Raw genomic sequence first — 21,128 nt, forward strand, 5'->3', positions numbered from 1 at the left:
AAGACACCTGAATAAATCTTTTCTCTACTCTTTTACTATACTCCATCACTGGACAGTGTAAGATGACACATGATTGTCTGAGTGAAAAGGCACAAACAGTACATCATCCCTCTTTCTCAGACAGAAGGTATTCGTACTTAAATGCCTATGTTTGGAGATCTCTAACAAATCTTTCTAACAAATTCACCATTCTGTGTTTCAGTTCTTCCTCAGTAAATGCTCTAAACATGGCAGGGCTATGAACCTAGAGCCTCTTCTTGGAATTCACCCTGGACTGGATTCACCCTGCTTAAACACACTTCATTTAAAATCTACACAACAGCATGTATTTGGAAGGTGCTCAGGATCGAACCAAAGATCCTGAGGCACCAGAGCGTCCTGCTGCACCACTGTGAAGCACAAATGAATATATGATATGTTATTTCTAAGACACTAAAGCATCTTTGGTTCATTTAATCAACCAATGTTTAATTAATCGTCAAAATGTAGCCTTGTCTATTGTTATATCTTTTAATGCATCTGTTTAAAGTCTGTTTTTTTTCCATAGAAATTCATTTTAATCACGGGTTTTCACTCGTCACATAGTTTTTCACTCGTTTCAACAGGATTCTAAAGCTACCGTAGGCACAAGCTCGACAAACCAATAATGGATTAAAGATAAGGCGACTGATTAGATTAGTGTGTAGACGTACAGCTGTTCCTATTAAAGTGGTAATGTGTGTATGTTCAGTCTAGCATGCAGTTGCACTATTCCAGCCACAGCTCAGAAGCAGCATGAATTAATCGTCTTATATGGTAAATACCAACATGCAAGAAACTTACATGTGATGCTTTTGCTGGGCGTGTTGCTGAAATCCAGCTGTGATAGACTGTTGTTGTTTTCGACATTGTCCGTGTTTGTTGTTTCCTCCATGCGTGGCTCCTGCTCAGCATTCTCGCCGCTTCCATCCCCGCCTGAGAAAGGCAGAAAATACAGAAAGGCAGGGAAAAATAAAAAACACACATTAAACACAAGCCAGTTTTGATTCCAAAATGGAGTTAATGAGTTCAGGGCAAACTGAGGAACATGGAGAAAATATTAAACTCGCAAGATTTTCAGTTGCTAATTTTATGACAGAGAACAAACAGTTTTGTCCTAAAATGGAACAGTGTCTGTTTAGAAAAATGCAGTATGGCACGAACTCTTCATCACGTCCAAGACGTTTCTGCATGGTCATCAGTTTTGTAGCCACAACAGTACGTGCTTGTACATGTGTGAGCGTGCGCATGTGGGGCGCACTGTGCACTGTGCATGTTTATATTCAAAGGAGCATTCATGCGCACTCTGTGTGTGCGTGTGTTTGTGTGCGTGTGCACTTGTGTGTGTGGGCAAGCATGTGTTTTATACGCAAACGATGGAGCCAAGCAGGCTTATTATGCGGCCCGGTAATTACACACCGCTGTCTGACAGAGCCTGAGCTGAGCAGACTTCAAAGTGGCGCAGGTTTGGCTTCGTTGAGGGGAGAAGAGCGTAGAAATGGAGAGGAAATGAGAGGAAAGCATGAGGGAGGAAAGAAAAATGGAGCAGTGGAAAGGAAAGGAAAGGAAAGGAAAGGAGAGGAGAGGAAAGGAAAGGAAAGGAAAGGAAAGGAAAGGAAAGGAAAGGAAAGGAAAGGAAAGGAAAGGAAAGGAAAGGAAAGGAAAGGAAAGGAAAGGAAAGGAAAGGAAAGGAAAGGAAAGGAAAGGAAAGGAAAGGAAAAATAAGGGTCAAAGAGTTAGGAAGTGACAAGGAAACTAGAGGAAAGAGGCAATAAGTTAAAAAAAAGGAACAGAAAAGAGGATCACAAAGTTTGGAAATGCTGATGACATGAGAGGAAAGCATGCAAAGGAATAACAAAAAGGAAAGGAAATGAAAGGAAAGGAAAGGAAAGGAAAGGAAGGATAGAGAAAGAGTTTGAAAATGGTAAGGAAATGAGAGTGAAGCATGCAAAGGGTTAAAAAAATTACAGGAAGAAAGGAAAGGACAGAGAGGAAAAGAAAAAAAAAGGAAATGTGAAAGAATGTGAAAGAGGGTCAAAGAGTTAGGAAATGGCAAGGAAACTAGATATAAGAGGCAAAAAGAAACAAAAGAGGATTAAAGAGTTGGGAAAAGTTTGATGAAATGAGAGAAAAGCATACAAAGAAATAACAAAAATATAAGAAAAGCACAAGAGGAAACAGAAAAGGAAAAGAAAAAGGAAAAGAGAAGGGAAAGGAAAGGAAAGGAAAGGAAAGGGGACATAAATGAAGAGCAGTGCTGAAAAGAAACAGAGGAGTAAGAGAATTGGAGGGCAAATTACAGGAAAGCATGGAAGACGAGAGGAGAATAAACAACAGGACAAGAGCAAGGATAGAGAAAAGAAGAAACAGGAGGTGGAAAGCATAAAAGAGATAAAAGGGGAAGAAAAAACAAGACGAGAGTTAAAACAGTGCTACGCTGCATTTTGCTCAATGGCCTCTCTCTCTCATTCCTGGCCAAATGGGAGCCAGCTGGGCTTTATTTGCTGTCCGGTAAATACCCAGCATCCCCCTTTGCAGCTCCGCACTCGCCTTTCTGTTTATTTGCTTTAGTCACTCGTGCTCGCTGACTCCTGTTTTTCTTCGCTCTTGGCAGCCTTCACTTGCGTTCCTTATTCTTTTCTGGGTGACATTCTTTTTTTTTTGCAATCTTGAGGACACGAAACACATATTTTTCTGCCGGTAGAGCACAGGAGAAGGGTCAAAGAGTTATTGCACTTCATAAACAATATGAAGCAGACAGACTTAGATGCTGAAAGAATGACATCCGAACACCAGAAGCTATCCCTTCATTTGTTTTTCCCCAAGCCAGTTTCTCTTTTCAACACACACACACATACACACACACACACTCGTTACCTAGACAACTTATAATGAACTTCCTGCCCCATTTCTTTGCCCGAAAACTCAACAGCTGGACTGTCCATGGTCCATGGGGACATGTCTCCCCTCTTTATACACACAGAGCTTGACGGCATTTCCCAGCATTTCAAGACACTGGCAGAAATTTCCAAGAAAGCTGAAGTTGAAGTGTTGCTAAAGGAGCATGTGATAATAATCAGCTACACACTCTATGATACTGTAAAGGTGGACAGTTCACAATATGTTCAATATTTACTAGGGCTGTACTTGATTCTGAGAGTATCAGTGGTATTATTGTTATTTCTGACCAAGTAGCTGACAGAGGTTAGTGTACATTTTTGTATGAGATGGTTCACCGAAGAATAAAGCTCAGTAAAATTTCAAACATGATTTAAGAGGGTTTTTTCAAAGCCTTGAATAAAATTAAACTTGAAACCTGAACCTTGAATAAATTAAACTTGCCTGAGCTGGGAATCAAACCAACGAAACCAACACAGAATCTGATGCCCTTGTGAAATTTCCATGTAAGTGGTTTACGATAATACTAATTGATCACACTCACTCTATAACTTTCAATCTATTAATTAGCAACTGTTGTGTTGAATCATTATATTTACTAATAATCTATTTTTCAGTGTTGATTATTCATCGTTTGCAAAGGTAAATGGTTTAGTTTCGTATATGCTCATTATAAATCACAAAGTCTAGTTTTTGTTTACAAGTCTGTTCTACTGTTCTGCTGGAATTGTGAATAATGCAAATGTCCTCTAATAGTTTGAACACGCCCACACAGATCCAGGTATAACGTTTGATACATTACACACAAACTAAGAGTAAGTGTTTCTCTGGACCCAAAGCTGAGATACTCCCTCAACTACTACTGCAGGACTTACTGCCTCTTACTCCCCTCTCTCTGGATATGCTCACCATGTGGAGCAAATTTCAAAGAAACCCCTCTCTCTCTTTCTATGCCTCTTTCATTACCGCCAAATTGAGTGCCAGGATCTACACGAAATTCATTGTCAGGGGACGCACAAATCTGAACGCAAAGCCTGTTGCGGACTGGATGCCGTGAAAGCATGAGTGTGTGTGTTACATCTTACTGTGAAGACGTAAGCAAAAAGACAAAGACGGAGAAGCTGAGACTGAGAAACTTCCTCCAACCGAATTACAGGGTAGATTTAAACTGTGGCTTTCTTTGTGTGCGGTACAGAGGAACTGGAGCTGAAAACAGACTGAGATTATGTTCAGCGTCACATGTTCGGCTCCTCTTCGTGACCCAAAAACACAGCCTTCATTACCCATGAACGAAGGCTTCACGGCTGCTACAGTCCCGCTGGTCTGGATCAGTGGGCATTAACGACTGGAGCTGAGCCATTATCAAGTGCTACGCTATAATACTCCATCATAATCCACTCCTAATGCAGTCTGGGGAGATCACATAAACCTAAACTATGCTTTCAAAAATTCGGCTTCTAATACGGTCGAGAGAAAAAAAGCAGTATGCATTAGGAGATATCGGATTATTTTACCTCTACGGAATTCGCTCAGTATGGCAAAGGCAGTGTGACAAAATGTTCTCAATAAAAGTGTTTTAATTCAGCTAAAGCGTTTCCTTTTGCTCTTTTATGGTCATATTCAGAGCGTTTATAGTGTAAGTTAATACAGAACGGTGTGTGCCTGTGTGAGCTTTTTTTCTGGCATTTTTCCCTAAAGGTGTGTGTGCATTTGGTGAAGCTCCAACAAAACAGAGAGCCGATCCCTAATCCTAATCTTGTGTCCGCTCCTGGTGAGATCCACATCAGCTGTGGAAGCTATGCATTGTCAGTGTTGCACGATGGAAAATGATTGGTTCAGCTTGTCATGTTTAAAGTTTGATAGAGTAAGGGTTGTTTGTGTCAGAAGAGGGAGGCGGAGCAACTTATCAAACCCACAGTTACTATAATCAGTTCATTTTCACGGTGTGAGTTCTGTAAAAACATACGTCTCATGCCAACCTGCATGGCTAAGAAATCTTTTCATAGAAGAATGGCTAGCTATTTGTTTGCATGTATTCCTCCACGGTAATCCTGATCCTTACTGACTTGCCACACGAATGTTGGTACCAAAGGAAAATAATAATAAGTAAAAATATATATTGTTATATGTTATAATTTGCATGAATATGAACTTGTATGAAGCCATTGACAAATCCACCCTTATGTCCACACCTTAGATTTGGGGTTCTCAACCTTCTGGCTCTTTTGTTCAACCTACTGCACTTAAGCATATTGCTTACAAGCAGTCTAGCAATTTATCAAGTTCTTGATTTTTCCAGGTATGAGATCCATCCTAAAGGTAAAGCCTTATGCTTACCACCTCAGTCATATGCACTAACAAGTAACAGTATATTTTAATCAAATTTTTTTCATGCAATTTGTCAAACATGCACTAAAAGATACCTTTAACATCCAAAAGGATTACTCAAGCTCATGTCAGGAGACTAATCTGTTTCTTTTGTGACAAGCAAACAAAAGTGACATGAGAACATCTTACACTCTTGCCCCCATATCTGCTTTCCCAAGACATGTGTGAGTCAGAGTTAATTAGAATCAGACTGAAGCCACGGTTCCGGGATGCACCATGTGCATGCTACAGTACAGTACATGCATGAACCCTCCACCCCCCACCCTCCCAAGGTGAGAAACATATGGAATTTTTACTCAACTTGTAAACACAGCTCATACGTTTCCTCATAAAAAAAGTGTATGAATAAAAATATACTGTTATGGTTGTTGGTCATAAAGAGCTGGTAAACTATGTGACATCCTGTTTAGCCTTAAGAGTTCTGAGTCTCTGAGTTTTATTATATTTTTCCCACAATAACAGGAACAGGCTAGTATCTTAAGATTGCTGTTTGGAAACTATAAAGTAGCAGCTAGCATATCACACTTTAAGATATAATGGGTACCACTTGCACTGGATTGCAGGGTTTAAGAAGCCAGCGATATAGAGATTTATACTACACTCAAGGCTTAGAGCTTTACCACTGTGTCATTGGTGGAGGGAAAAAATGGGAAAACAACTGGACCTAACACAGTATATACACATATAAATGGGTCACCTTAGAACCAGTATAATAAACCATTAAATCTTTCGAATTCTATATAATTATACTTGCTTAAAAAAGAAAACACTATCATGAAACAAATGGTTCCTCAAAGTTGAAGGTTCTTAGTCTACTCAGGTTCCTAATCTATCACACAGGGAAACATCTGCTGTACGGATCCTTATAGCAGCCTAAAAGATACAAATCAAAGTATCCTTTTGCAAAACTCATGTAAAATATCAAAAGTCAATTCCTCCAAATAAAAAACTTGATTTAATGTTCCAACTGCTCTGCAAGAGATTTAGCCCCAGCAATACATGCCAACTCTACCTAGCCAACAGAGTGACTTTCAAGCTTTCTGGCTTTGCCTTTACATGCAAAGGTTCTGGTTCGATGTTTCGATCCTCAGCCTCTAAGGTGTATTCCTCCAAGCTCCACTTGGAGGAATAGACGCCGTGTTCCCGGGATAGCCTCCAGATCCACCTCAGACCAGACCAGCCCTGACAAAGCAGCTACTGTGAGTGGTTACTCAATCTTTTATTTTTATTTTTGGAATTTTTCCCTATTTTGTGCCCCAAAATTTAGTCACCTTCTAATTCCCACCCACCAGCTAGATCTCCTCAATCATACTACCAAAGTTAAGTTGTCTTTATTTGTCACATATACACTATATTGCCAAAGGTTTTTGGACGTTTGCCTTTACATGTACATGAATGTAATAAGGAGTTGGCCCGTCCTTTGCAGCTATAACAGATTCAACTCTTCTGGGAAGGCTTTCCACAAGGTTTAGGAGTGTGTTTATGGGAATTTTTGACCATTCTACTAGAAGCACATTTGTGAGGTCAGGCAGTGATGTAGAATGTGAAGGCCTGGCTCGCAGTCTCAATCCAAGTCTCAATCCACGTCTTTATGGACTTTGCTTTGTCCACTGGTGTGCAGTCATGTTGGAACAGGAAGGGGTCATCCCCAAACTGTTCCTACAAAGTCGGGAGCATGAAATTGTCCAAAATGTCTTGGTATGCTGAAGCATTAAGAGTTCCTTTCACTGGAAGTGAGGGGCCAAGCCCAACCCCTGAAAAACAACAACTGGATTCAATGTTTTGGAGGGGTGTCCCACAGTGAAATTCTTTCTTCACATATCACATCCTTGTAGGGTTGGGGTCAGAACACAGGGTGAGCCATGATACAGTGCCCCTGGAGCGGAATTTGAACCCTCACATACAGAGCACAATGGAGTAGCAGTCCATCGCCTTAACCTCTCAGCCACCTCATCATGCTAGAAGCACTTCTTCCTCTGGGGCTCATGAAGCCACCCATTAACAATTTCTCAAACTGTTGGTCACATGGTAGCATAACACACTCACTCAGAGAATTTATTATATACATACATTATCTCTTAGATGCCCATGATTAGCTAGTGTTGGTGTGATTGACAGGTGAGAGAGTATGCCATCACCCCCACCCTTACAAGCACTGGCAATTTTGCTCCACAGGAATCATACTCATAATCTTTAGACAAGAGGGTGATCACTCTTGAATGTTCTAATGATCTCTACAGTGGCACAACAGGAAATGTTCATCAGGAAATAAAGAGTTTGAATCTCAACAACACTGTATATACTGTATGTGTCTAGGATGTCAAGATAAATTGTAAAAAAAAATAAAAATAAATAAAAATACTAAAACAACATATACATATAACAAATATTCATTGGTGTCCCTTCTAGTTAAACTGAGGTATGGCGTATGTCTTAAGGAAGACTGGCAGTGGAATTATTTAGCTATGGTTTTGAAAAAAAAAAGTTGCATTCAAGAGACTTTGGCTAACTTTAACATCTCCTCTCTTCAAGTGTTTCTCTCGTTGACTTTATACCTGCAGGGAGTGCTCCCTTATTTACTCTCTGGAGACGTGTGAGAGCACAGTCAGTCTTTTAGGAGCTTAGAGGAGGCAGGTATGAGGTCTGGTATTAGAAGCAAAGGAGCCATGTGGCTTTACAGGGACACTTTGAAATTCTTCCAGTCCCTCCAAACCCTCCCTATCCCCCTTTCTGTGGCAGGGTTGCTCTGTCTCCTAACAACTCCTCACTAATACCTGTTCCAAAGTCAGTCAATGAAGCGAAAGAGAAAAGTACACTGGTTTAGACGTGTCGACTCAACAGAAAAAAAACCAAACTGACAAGAGACTTAGGGATGTTTTACACCCAGATGAAACAGTGAACTCGGCGAATGAGATGCTTTTAAAAAAAAAAAAAAAAACTTTCAAAAAGTCACACAGACACAAAACTTTTACTTAGGCTCTATTAGACCTTCCTTAAAAAAACATAGCAGCTATGAGATATGAAATGCAGATATTTTTTAATGGAATGTAATTATTCACACCAATCTGAAAAACCTTTTCGGTTTGACTTCCTTAAAGGTCGCAACTGCGGTTTCGTACCAATGCAGGAGCAGAGAAAAACTATTCAGTCCCTGCCAAAAGCAAAAAACAGACCTTGAAGACCAATGTGCTGGGAGACTGCAAGGGAAGTTAATTACCTAGATTGATTAAAACCATCGCTTGTGAAAAGCCACTTAAGGTGATACACACACTCAAACAAAGCAAGCCAGCTTTTAGTCAGTGATCTGAATCAGGAGGGTAGGATGCTGTGTATGTGCATTTCACACAAGGTAAAATGACCAATTTCTAATAAAATGTAAAATTATGATTTAGTTATTTATTTATTCATTCAGCTTCAGTAATGGTTTAATCCTGGTCAGGGCTACGGTGGGTCCGGAGTCTATCCATGAAACAGTAAGTGTGTCCCTTAATGGGACAGATCCGACAGCCAAATCCTATGAATCTATAGTGTTGATTTTCTCGATATTGTTATTGCCTCAATAGTTGTAAAGAAAATTATTTAGTTAAGCAATTTTATGATTTTTGTGGAATGTACAAGTATCTTTTAATCATGAACATCTGATCTGTGAGTCATCTATAAGCTGTAATCGGCTTAGTTTGTGAATCAGGACAATATCAGTGTGTGTGTGTCTGTGTATGAGCACAGGGCTGTAGGGAATGTAGTGGATGAATAGATACAGTGAAAGCAGCACTCAGTGATTTCAGCAGGGAAAATGCGTCAGTAAAGCCCACTGACTCTCTCTTCTGCTCAAACCCTCTCTCTCTCTCTTTCTCATTTCATACCATCTTGCCATTCATCCATTCAGAAATCAGGATCATGTGAAGCCATGCGTCCCAACCATCCAGCCCTAGTTCTCTGCACATGCTTCATCTTCAATGGTCCCTCGCAGCATTAACATGCGTCATATAACATTTTACATGCTGCAATGCCTCCCTAGGCTCTCCTCAGATAAAGAAAAAAAAAAATCAAGCCGTACAAAAATGACACCATTTCTGACAATCAATGGCTGTCATAAAATTATTGCGTTCCAGCTGCAGGATTGTAAATGCAGCGCAGTGGGCTGTAAGGAACAGGTGGTGCTGCTTAACCGAACGTCTCGAATGGATTAAAAGAACGGCGCCGTGGCTGGGATCGAGGTGTGCATCCATCTTCTGCCCTTCGTTTGCGCTTTCCGCAAGTCTGTTGCAAAATTTTGCTTGATTTCACCACTATGACCCCTCAGGGGTACAATTAAGGGGTAAAGAGAAAATAATTAGCTGCTCTTCCGTGACGGATCCGCCTGTGAGATGCACTGATAACTGTCTCGACGTCTTTACTAAGCCTCGGGTCTAAGACAATAGGCTCCTAATCGGCGCTTGTAAGCCAGCCAGGAGTGAAAACAGATACCCGACGAGCAGCTTCAAAGCCACACACTGGAATTTGTCCAAATACGCTGATTTAGTGAAAAGAATAAGGATTGACGAGCGGAAGAAAAAGTGTAAGCTCATTATATGAGAAACTTGGTGGTGTTTAACAGGCTTTAGATGGATTTATTCAATGTACATGTTGAGTTTGAGGCCAGGGGGTGGGGGTATGAGGGTATGTTGAGTGATATCTGCATTCTAAAACACACAAGCAAACGTGGTGCTCTGCAACCGTCTGCTTGAAGACAAAAACATATGCTTGCGCAGTCGTGAACGTTTGGCAAGCACGAATCAACAGGAGGCTGAAAATAAAACAATGCTGGGGAATGGCCAGTCTCGTACTGATCCTGCTGTTTTCTAGTCCTTTTCTTTTTCTCGGTTGTGTCTCAGGAGGTTAAAACACACTTCAGGGAAGACTAACTAGCAGATTCAGTCTGCCACCTTGCATTTGGAATAGAGATACTGGGAGATTTTATTCATCCCATTGGTTTTCGCTGTGACTCACATGCTGACTAATTCATCTCGGAGGGAATGAGCAGGGCATGAAAGACAAATAACGAAGCACTGTTATACTTTCATGCACAAGAGACATTTATATATGACTTATATACGTATATATTATACAGTTATTCTTTTCTAATACTGAAAACCTGAGTATCACTTAATAATGAGATCTTTTTAAAAAACTTTTTAACACACTTTTTGAGGTAGTTGTTTTAACATTAGTACTCTGAAGCAATTCTCTTAAGACGGCCGTTGAAAAATTAGCATACTCAAATACTATTAGTGCTACTAATAATAATCCATCTCTCAAATTTCTGTAGCACGTATTCTAAACAGGGTTGCATAGAACCTGGAGTCTATCCTAGAGGACAATTTAGAGATGCCAATCAGTCTACAAGACTGAGGGAAGACTTTGGACTGAGGGAGGAAGCCAGAGCACCTGAAGGAAACACCCAAGCAAACTCCACAGCAATGGAACCCTCTGAGATGTTAGGCAAATGTACTAATATCTAAGCCACCATGCTCCATAATAAAACTAAAACTACTACTACGACTACTACTACTACTACTATCACCACACTACAATAGATTTGAAGGCTCTCCAGTAAAATACTGTTTTCAAACTAGGGTCAAGTTTAGTATTGACCTCTTATAACCTTTAACGTTTAACTGGCCACTTGAGCTGAAAAGGTTTAATCAAAACCTCAAAAACAAATAAGTCTACAAATAATGTCGAATTGGACCTAATGGGCTCTGTCAGTGGAAAGGTCCAAAATAAAACACAAAAGCGAAGGCATCAACAATTAGACAAAATTTGAATGCACACGTTTATAGAATTTTACTTAAAAGGATCGCTGTCTGGAAAAAATGTCTGAGAACTCCAGTAATAATAATTCTAGTATAGTGCTTATTTATGTCAAATATTCATAAGTATTATACTATGAAAATAATACCTAGTTCGCCATTTCTCATCTGAGCACAGAATGCTGAGAGACGTGCAATAAAAAAAAAAAGACAGGAAACTTATTTTTTATGATCTGAAATAAAAATGTAAGCCACCTAAACATTCAAATATTCATTTACCTGTCAATCACCTTCCCATTTATCACACTTAGTAGAGGAGATATCATCTTATCTTATCATTTTTTTTCTTCCGATATCTGATCCAATCTGTGTCATCTCTATTATATACATACGTACATTCATCACTCATGAGGTTACTCATTTATTAGATATGAAGCAACAAAAATATCATTTAATCCAAGGCCAAGGAAGTCATATGGAGTGTATTTGCTGCAGCACAGAAAACTGCGTGAACAATGGATGCTTCATGAGCAGAAAAACGCAGGCAATATAAGATGAATAGAGTCCCTGCTGCAAATGTTTTATGCCCGTGATACACAAGTGCCAAGAGAACTTCTATCAGCTTGCTGAAGACAAAATGTGTGTTGACTGAAAGAAAATGAAGGAATGAGGGCGCTTTAGATCAGGAAAAAAATAGAGGAGGAATGATATTACCAGCAGTCTAAAATGGCCTCCATGTAATGAACAATCCAAAATTCTTTATCTTTATACCTGAATATGAGCAAATAACTATTTTTCTGTGTGACTAAGAGAAGCAGACTGAGCAACCGATTCAAATCTCAAAGCTTTTTGTATATCTGAATGACCATGGAGCGTTATTCTATCATACGTCAGATCAATATCTCATTTTGCTCAGCCACACAACCTTATTCCACCAGTCATTAATGGAAAAGTTACAGCATTTTTAAAGAAGGCATTAGCTTGATTTTAAGCTGATTTTTAACTGTTGCAAATGAGACATGAAGTGGCTTGAGTCAGGATATTGTGCTGATGATGCTACAGTAAGAATGGCCTCTTTTAGTTTAAAAAAAAAAATGCTGTTAGTTTTAATGTACTGGTGTATTCTTGTGTAAAGATAAGAACTAGATTTTGTTTTTATTGAAATTAATTTTATATATTTTATATATTTGACATATATATGTCTATTCTTTAATAGTATTTTCAAAATGATTCAGCGGTCAGTTTAGTACATGATGATGTCTATCCTTCTGAATCCAGGTGTGAATTAACATTAAATTGTGCGTGTTTCTATTGTGTTTTATAGAAAGTGTTGCCAGGTGCATGGTTTTCCTGCAGAATTGAGTTTAGGGTTTTTAGTCAGCCTCAAATAGTTCTTTTTATGAGAAGGTACCAATTTATACAAGGACCATGTTGAAAGAACTATTAGGGAAACAATGTCTTTTAATAATGCTTGTCATTTGGTGAAACGCAGATCTGGCAACCCTGAGAATAGTATATATATATATATATATATATATATATATATATATATATATATATATATATATATATATATATATATATCCTGAAAACATGAATAAAGAATTTCAACACATTACCAGTTAATGTTTAATATTAAGTCTTATTCTTTACGTAGCAGCTATTTAATAGAAACCATTAACAGCCAGATATCATCTCACTTGCCACGTTTTGGATGTTTTGCATTTCTGTTTAATTTCTGAGCTTTCTCTGCCTCTGTGGTTTACCACTGCACAACAACCACAGTTAGCTCCTGACTTACAGAGGCATTAACTAGGCAGCCCTGTTGCAGTTTGCATGATGAGATACAGTCTTAATAATAAAAGCTTTCATTTCTTTTACCAGCAATTTAAATCTGCATCAAGTTATTTTGCCTACCATTTTCTGACACATACACATCTGGCAGTATAATATACAGACATATACTACACCGATCAGGCATAACATTATGACCACTGACAGGTGAAGTGAACACCACTGATTATCTCCTCATCATGGCACCTGTTAGTGGGTGGGATATATTAGGCGGGATTATATTAGTGAACATTTTGTCCTCAAAGTTGATGTGTTAGAAGCAGGAAAAATGGGCAAGTGTAAGGATTTGAGCGAGTTTGACAAGGGCCAAATTGTGATGGCTAGACGACTGGATCAGAGCATCTCCAAAACTGCAGCTCTTGTGGGGTGTTCCCGGTCTGCAGTGGTCAGTATCTATCAAAAGTGGTCCAAGGAAGGAACAGTAGTGAACTGGCGACAGGGTCATGGGTGGCCAAGGCTCACTGATGCACTTGGGCAGCGAAGGCTGGCCCGTGTGGTCCCGTGTGGAACCCTTGTGCACTCTGATTGGGGGCGGAGTCATCCTGGAAGAAACCATTCCCATCAGAATAGTAATGTGTCTCATAAGGGCACAAACGGTCTCCAGCCATGCCAGTGAAATAAAAGCCCCCACAGCATGACAGGACTTTAACGTTCCCTTGGTTTACGCCACACACCAGCCCTCACTGTTGCTGTTGGACTTTATGCACTGCAGCACTATTATAATATCCCTCTCTAGACTGTTCTTACAGTCTGACCACACCCTAAACTGACATTCTGACTCACCTGAAGAACAGTTGCTCTTCTGTTTTTCCTTACATATCACACTAATGCACAAGGATCATGGTCAGTATGCTTTTGACCACAGTTTCCAGCCTCTATTTACCCATAAACCTAAATGCAGCTGTCACTTTATTCACTCCATCTATTGAAACATTAGCCATTTTAGCAGTCTTAGTGAATTAGATGTTTTCTTGATCCAAAATCGAGGTCAAACAGGTCAGCTCAGTATATTACATACATATAAAACACAGAGCATGGAAGGATGTTAATTTCTGTAAATGTGCACCTCTTCTATTTACCTTACTGCACTAAACAATATTTCAAATGTATAAAAGTGTCCTATAATTTCATTATATGAGTATGCAGACTAGTCTTGGAAAAGCATTGGGAAAGTTACTACAACTGTCAAGATTTCTGCAGAAGATTCTGTCTTCATTAAAGAGGCAGTATAACACTGTATAATCAACACATATTGTCCAAATCATAACTATGTGAAATTAGGAATATTACAGCTATCATTAGATCGAAGTATCAACATTCACTAGTGACTTTCTGAGACAGCAGACAGACACACCGCTGTGAAACCGGCACATGCCAGCTAAGTCAATGGAGTCAGTGTTAAAGCTCAGACAAGCTCCATATTCTCAATCAAGCTCTGGCCTGAAACTTGTATTTTTAATGTAACTCAAAATAGGCACTTTTTTATCCTGATGATCTGGGATCAGATCTACTCCGAGTGCAGTGATCTGAGTCCCCAATAAGAACAGATCTAGAAACAGCACTCGATACTGTGCGATCTTATGAGGTCAGGCCATGAAAGGACGCTTTTGTACATGTGCGAGTTCAGCTCAGGTGTTTGCCTTCAGAAGTAAGCCGTGCTAGCCAACACAACTGATGTGCCATTTAGAAGAATAAAAACGTACCAAAAATTGTGAAAGACGAAAAAGGAAAAAGAAAGGTGTTGGTCATTTGGGTGTGAATACTAGGCTTCATGTTAAGACAAAGCCTCAGAGAGCTGAGAACAATGCATAGCTAAATGTAATTAGTGGGTACGAGGCAGACTTAAACAAGGCCTAGTGGGCAAATTTTTTGAATGTGGTTGAGTTTTCATGACCCACTGGCTGTGGCAGCCGTGCAGGAACTGACTCGCCTTGGCTTGGTGCAAGCGAAGGACTGGGCCAGGACTTGCTAAACTCCGCCTGCTAAGCGAACTCCTGTGGCAAACAAGTGTGGTAACATACAGGCTTGCTGCATACAGAGGCCTGAAATATACACAAACTTAAATATACAAGCACTGACGCAAGAATGCACAAACCCACATAGAAGCACAGACCACATCTGCACTTTTCTACACTTTTGCAAACCAGTGGCCTTTGGTTAAGATCAGGATGACAAATCAGGCACCACTCCCAGCAAGATCAATCAGTCATTCCCAAATGGATTATTTCTAACTGCCCTATTCCCATGAGTCTCATGGTTCAGTTCAGACCAATACCTAATGTCCAGAGCAATGCTGTGCTAGATAGTCCAACAGGCCAGACTTCTAGAGTTTGATATTTTTCATCACTAAACATGGCCAAGAGTCACTGAGTTTCATAGGAAAAGGTTATTTAACTGGCAGTGCAAACTTCCACCCATGTTTACTTGTCACTAACTGTTTCAAACAAAACTCTTGAATAACCTTGTTTAAGATGAAATGGCTGGACCATTTTTCCAGCCCCTAGTAAGTCAAACATTTGTGTGGATTCTGAAACTTAGTAGTGAAACGAACTCCTCCACACCAAACATATCAGCACTTTAACAAAAATTTAAAATGCTAAATCAGCTCCTCAGAGTTATTGCACCTAACGTATTGCACTTAATGTGTCTTACCCAGTACTTGATTTTTTTTTATTTATCCTAGTTTCATCCCTATTGTGCAGTTTTGAGGCTGGCAATTTTGCATAAACCTGGTAACCCTGATTAATTATATTAGCTCCTTGGTGTATGATTCATTGGGAATGAGAAATTCACATGGTTTTGTGAATATTTGAAACAAAGTATGTTTGTTAAAAACAGTTAAAAACAGTTCAAAATGAGTTGCACAAGAGTAGCCTATAGCATAAGTCAAGTATGATAGCCTCTCGATTTAACTTTGTGTTTTGCCTACATCATTATTTTTAATTTGTGGACACGATCCACTGCTGGAAATCATGGGCAGAGAGTATTAGAATGAGTCTGTATGCTATATGCAAACACAACAAGAAAAACTCCAAACCCAGCCCCTAATAAATGCAAATCTTCAACTCCTGCCTTTAGTGTTATTGAGAACAAAGAAAAATTCCGAGTGTCTTCTCATCAGTTACTGGATTAGCTCATCTGTCACCAATCTGCGATCCAGTCTCATGCATTTAAAAGCATTCTTACCCTAGAAAAGTACTCTAAACATCCTACCACAGTAAAACAACAGATGAGAATGAGGCCACCCACTTCCGACTGCATGCATCTGATCAAAACAGTGTGGGTTTTTTTTTTTGGAATAGCTGGAATTGTGTCTGAGACAGATATGTCAGAGCTTGATTCCAATCAAAACTGTGGTTACGGTCATTTTTCACAAAAATACCCAAACTCTTGCTCAATAGAACTGGATGTCAGTAAGTGCTGGTGGTAAGAACATTTCCCCATGAAGATGACCAGTAAGAGACGCAAACTGCTCACAGCTGTCCGATTTGTTAACTAAATGATCAGTCTACGCCGATTCGAACTGAAATGAAATTCCTCTGATGGTAAATTTGCTATGCAAAAGATACATAACTCAGGTTTGCCTTGCAAAGTCTTAATTAAAACGCTACTTTTGTTCTCTGATAGATGTGTGCTGGTGTCGCTTATCCCTACACAGACCCAGACATATTTTATGCTTTGCATTTAACCGTAGAATATGTGCAATGTAAAAAAAACAACAAAAAAAAAATCTGTGTTTTGCTCTCTTTGTCCTTCCTGGAAATACTTTCTGTAACAATGAACAGATCACATCCTCATTCTATCATTCTTATTGCAAACTAAACCAAACAAATTAGATCATGCTGCTGTGTTATGTACATTTAGGAAAACTGTAACTGTGTGCCCAAGAGTGCAGTAGGAACTGAGGAAAGTATAATTTATGTAATGTGAACCAAATATATGTGCATGCAAGGTATGGCATTTAGTATCCGGGTTGCTATAGAAATGAGAAGCATGCGACATGCCTCAGAGTAGAATAAGAATTCAGTCTGTTTGAGAGAAAAAAAACATACTTCAAATGCCCTAATTAAAAAAATGGAATAAATAAAAGTATTTTTTCTTGATATCTTATATTCAGTTAGTTTTAGATCTTGTGATATTTGTAACACAAACTTTCTTGCCTCCAAATTAGACGTATACATGAAGGTTTTTCACTATGATTCCATTTCCTGGCTGATTCTCTACACATAAGCTTGCATACAATCATGGAGTAGTAGATCCTACAGATATACTACTAATAGAGTTTTAGATCCTACAGATACACTATTAATGGAGTAGTAGATCCTACAGATACACTATTAATGGAGTAGTAGATCCTACAGATATACTATTACTGGAGAAGTAGATCCTACAGATATACTATTACTGGAGAAGTAGATCCTACAGATATACTATTACTGGAGAAGTAGATCCTACAGATATACTATTACTGGAGAAGTAGATCCTACAGATATACTATTACTGGAGAAGTAGATCCTACAGATATACTATTACTGGAGAAGTAGAACCTACAGATATACTATTAATGGAGTAATAGATCCTACAGGCCAATTTCACTTGTTTTCATTTTCGTGTCCTAACCAAGCACGCTCAACAGAGCAAAAGACTTTGTTGATGCGCCCACCTGAGCTGGGGCCATTGGGGCACTCCTCTGGTGAGGTCTCTGGGCCGAGATGGGCACCATCTGGAGGCTGAGGCGAGCTGGCACCGGGGCTACGGTCCTCCTCCCACATCTGCTCTGAAGCTGAGAGCCAGGAGACCAGAATCTATCCTGCACACACAGACAGCCAAGAACATGGTTCACCAGAGACCTTGCCAACACAAGCCCTCCTTGTGTTTGGCATTTTAGGCAATCCAACTCACAGTGCTGGAAATCTCCCAGACGTTTAAAGCAATAGGCTGCTTGGGGTGTGATGACTGGCAAGATGTAGTAGAATAAGCAAAAGCACGGGCACCAGCGGGCATAATCTAAGCCAAACATTGATTAGACTGAGACTCAGAACATTTATTGTGGGCAAATCACATTTCTGTTGTTGTTTTTTCACTTTTAATCATACAATTTTCAAGTTATACAGTCTAAAATGCTTTTGAGAGCAATGCTATTTCAACCTGCGTTTGACCTTCATTCGTAACAATTCACATCATATACATCCTTATAAAGATACGCCAAGGTTAGAGATAGGGTCTGGGTTAAGATTCGCAGCTTTTCTTATGACTTCTGCAAAATCTGAAAAATCCAAACACATCATTTTCACATCACATCGTTGTGATTTTTAGTATTATACACTTCTATATGTTCAAACACAAATTTTGAACTTTATTATATTAAAGTATAACTTTTGCATGAGATCTGGTAGACTTTTTAGTGATACTGAATGTGGAAAAAGAACTAAAAGAACAAAAAGAAAGTCTAGATGACTTTGCAGCCTATATGTAAAATAAGCAGGCAAATCAATGCAGGAAGTTTTATATGCAGTTATTGCTGTTTTTGTTTTGTTTTTAGGACTAATCGCGTTTTTTAACGAGACCAAACAAGTTCACACAGTCTTAAGACCGGACTGAAAACCTGTTTGTTAATCAGGTCCAAAACCAAGCCTTACCTTTAACACACGACGATATTTACCGCTGTTTCAGTAACTCATATTCGTCCTCCGACTTTAATCGGACCTCAGACAAGTTCCGTCTGATCGGTGAAAAGTCTCGTCCTCTTCATGTTCTACCAGCATTTGTGTCAAAAACTCCCCCCCCCCAAACTACACTTAATGACAGTCTGCACCACACAACCCTCAACCTTCCAAAGACTTGACAGCCCTCTCGGTAGCGCAAACTTCCAAAAAAAAAAAAGAAAAAAAGTTCACGTTATTCCCAGGAATCGTCAAAAAGAAGCAAGTAAACAAACAAACAAACAAACAAACAAAAATTTGTCATATGCGGAGATCCTTAAGAGGTTGTTGTTTTCAGGTCTTCAGCTTCAGTCTTAAGTTTCAGCTTCAAGACTTGCAAACGGAGATTCACACACAAGCGTACACACACACACACACGCGCGCGCGCGCGCACACACACACACACGCATGCACAGAGCTCGAGAGTTTTCAACAGGAAATTGCATCCGAGTCTGATTACTGAGCTGCTGCCCATAAAATATAGCCAGAAAAATATAAGTTGTATTATTAGGAGGGGAAAAGTTACTGCTGTGTGTTCACCATCAGGTAATTAAGTATAAATAAATAAATAAAAAATGACAGTACTATTGGCATAATATTGTTGGTGGTGGTGTTGCTGAAGTTGGTATTATTATCATTTTTATTATTATTATTATTGTTGTTGTTGTTGTTATTGGTATTATTATGACATATAATAATAAAATAAAAATAATATATAATATAATATATATAATATACTTATTATTATTATTAGCAGTAGTAGTAGTAGTAGTAGTAGTAGTATTACTATTATATAAATTATTTTTAGCATTATGGCATGTAATAATAATAATAATAATAATAATAATAATAATTATGAGTATTATTATTGTTGTTGTTGAAGTTGTTTTTATTTATTTATTTATTTATTTATTTATTTATTTATTTATTTATTTATTTATTTATTATTATTATTATTATTACTATTATCATTATTATTACAATGTTATTATTTTTTTTAATTATTATTATATAATTTATCCATTGTCATTAACTTAATTTTGGTTAGCAACATGGTGGATTCATAGCTTATTAACACTAGATTCACACTTAATCAGGAGACAGGACAAAACCGGAGAACCCAGAGGAAAGCCATGTGGACAGGAGAAATATGTGAAAATCTATATAGACCTTATCTCTCATGAGTAATTTCTCATGAGATCAGGTAACCCAATAACACACCTTACATTATAATTCATCTTATTATTTATTTCTTCATACAAAGATCTACTCTTCTTTCACATATTACAAGAAAAAGCCCATAACACAGGCTGAACCAGGGTGCACACAGGTTTCTAAATATCCTCTTGCCTGTACTAACCCTGCAATTGGGTTTTTTTTTTTTTTTTTTGTAATTGTAATATTTTGTTATTAATTTCCAAGGGGATTGTAGTTATACAAGGATCTGCTCAGAGTTCAAGAGAAGATCTGAGATCTTCAAGTTCAACAGATGAGAATCACATGTGCATCTGACATGATAAGAAATGGCTGGGGGCTTGTGCATTCATAAATCACTTTTAGCTGCTGTTGGCGCTTCATTTTTATCTGGGTGATTTTACGCATTCCAATTTATACTCATTTTGTCAGCTTTAATCTGAAATTCCTTTGTTTTTACTATCACGGATATTTCTTAAGCCACCATCAAGTTCATGACAAGTTCTAGTTTAGACATTTTACATATACTGTACTGTAGATCTTAACGTGTTTAAATGGTGTCTGTGTGTTGTGGACAAACAAAACTAAGCAAATGTAAATGATTTGGCTTCATTTGTTTCTTGAATTCATGGTTCATAAACTATAACTCTGTCCCTAACTTTTCTTTTTGAAACTTTTCTTAAAACATGAGTGGTGCTATCTTGCGCACGTGTGTCATAGGCAAAACTTACATTATTGATGCCTCATAGCTCTACGGCCTCTGGTTCAATCCTGATGCCCTGATTTTATGTTCCTCCAGTGTATCCAGTGGTTTCCTTCTGGTTGTCTAGTTTCCTCTAAGTGTGCAAAACTATGCAGACAGGTGGATAAGCTGTGCTAAATTACCCCTATGTGTGAATGTGTGTTTGCCTTGTGATTGACTGACACATCTTGGGTGTAATTGGCTAATTGCACTCAGGGCTATGATGTATTTTCCGTATTGAAATATTATTATAATATATATAAACACAAGTATTCATTTCATTTCAAACTTACAATCAAGTCACAGTGTTGGGCTTTGGTGTTTATTTATTTATTTTTTATTCTTACCTTCATAGCTGTTTATTTATGACGAAGCAAACAGTCTGATGCCTTTCCCCAGCTTCGAAAGGGATCACACACATGCTGCCAACATCATTATCTTTCTTGTTGGGGAGTTGCTGAAGACACTGTTTGTAAAGTAGCACCACTGCCATTATGGTGTTGAAGTAGAAGTGCTGTTTTGTTGGTTAAGCTCTGGATC

The 21,128-nt window shown here is 38.6% G+C and overlaps 1 protein-coding gene across 3 annotated transcripts in view; it reads right to left on the reverse strand.

Moving 5' to 3' along the window:
* Positions 1-19,032, reverse strand: part of mdfi (MyoD family inhibitor) — a 38,690-nt gene extending 19,658 nt beyond the window's left edge. The window contains exons 1-4 of one of the 3 annotated variants that reach the window (XM_058373869.1): positions 18,590-19,031; positions 17,853-17,957; positions 17,614-17,760; positions 823-954 (exon numbers count right to left, since the gene is read on the reverse strand). In XM_058373869.1, the coding sequence (XP_058229852.1) occupies positions 823-954; positions 17,614-17,722 (241 nt within the window). In that variant the 5' untranslated portion in view covers positions 17,723-17,760; positions 17,853-17,957; positions 18,590-19,031. Of the gene's footprint in view, positions 1-822; positions 955-17,613; positions 17,761-17,852; positions 17,958-18,589 lie in introns of all 3 variants that reach the window. The other 2 variants (XM_058373868.1, XM_058373870.1) reach the window with 2 other exon arrangements.
* Positions 19,033-21,128: the final 2,096 nt, after the last annotated feature.

The sequence above is a fragment of the Hemibagrus wyckioides genome, linkage group LG21 (assembly GCF_019097595.1).
Source record: "Hemibagrus wyckioides isolate EC202008001 linkage group LG21, SWU_Hwy_1.0, whole genome shotgun sequence".
In the NCBI taxonomy this organism is placed as follows: domain Eukaryota; kingdom Metazoa; phylum Chordata; class Actinopteri; order Siluriformes; family Bagridae; genus Hemibagrus; species Hemibagrus wyckioides.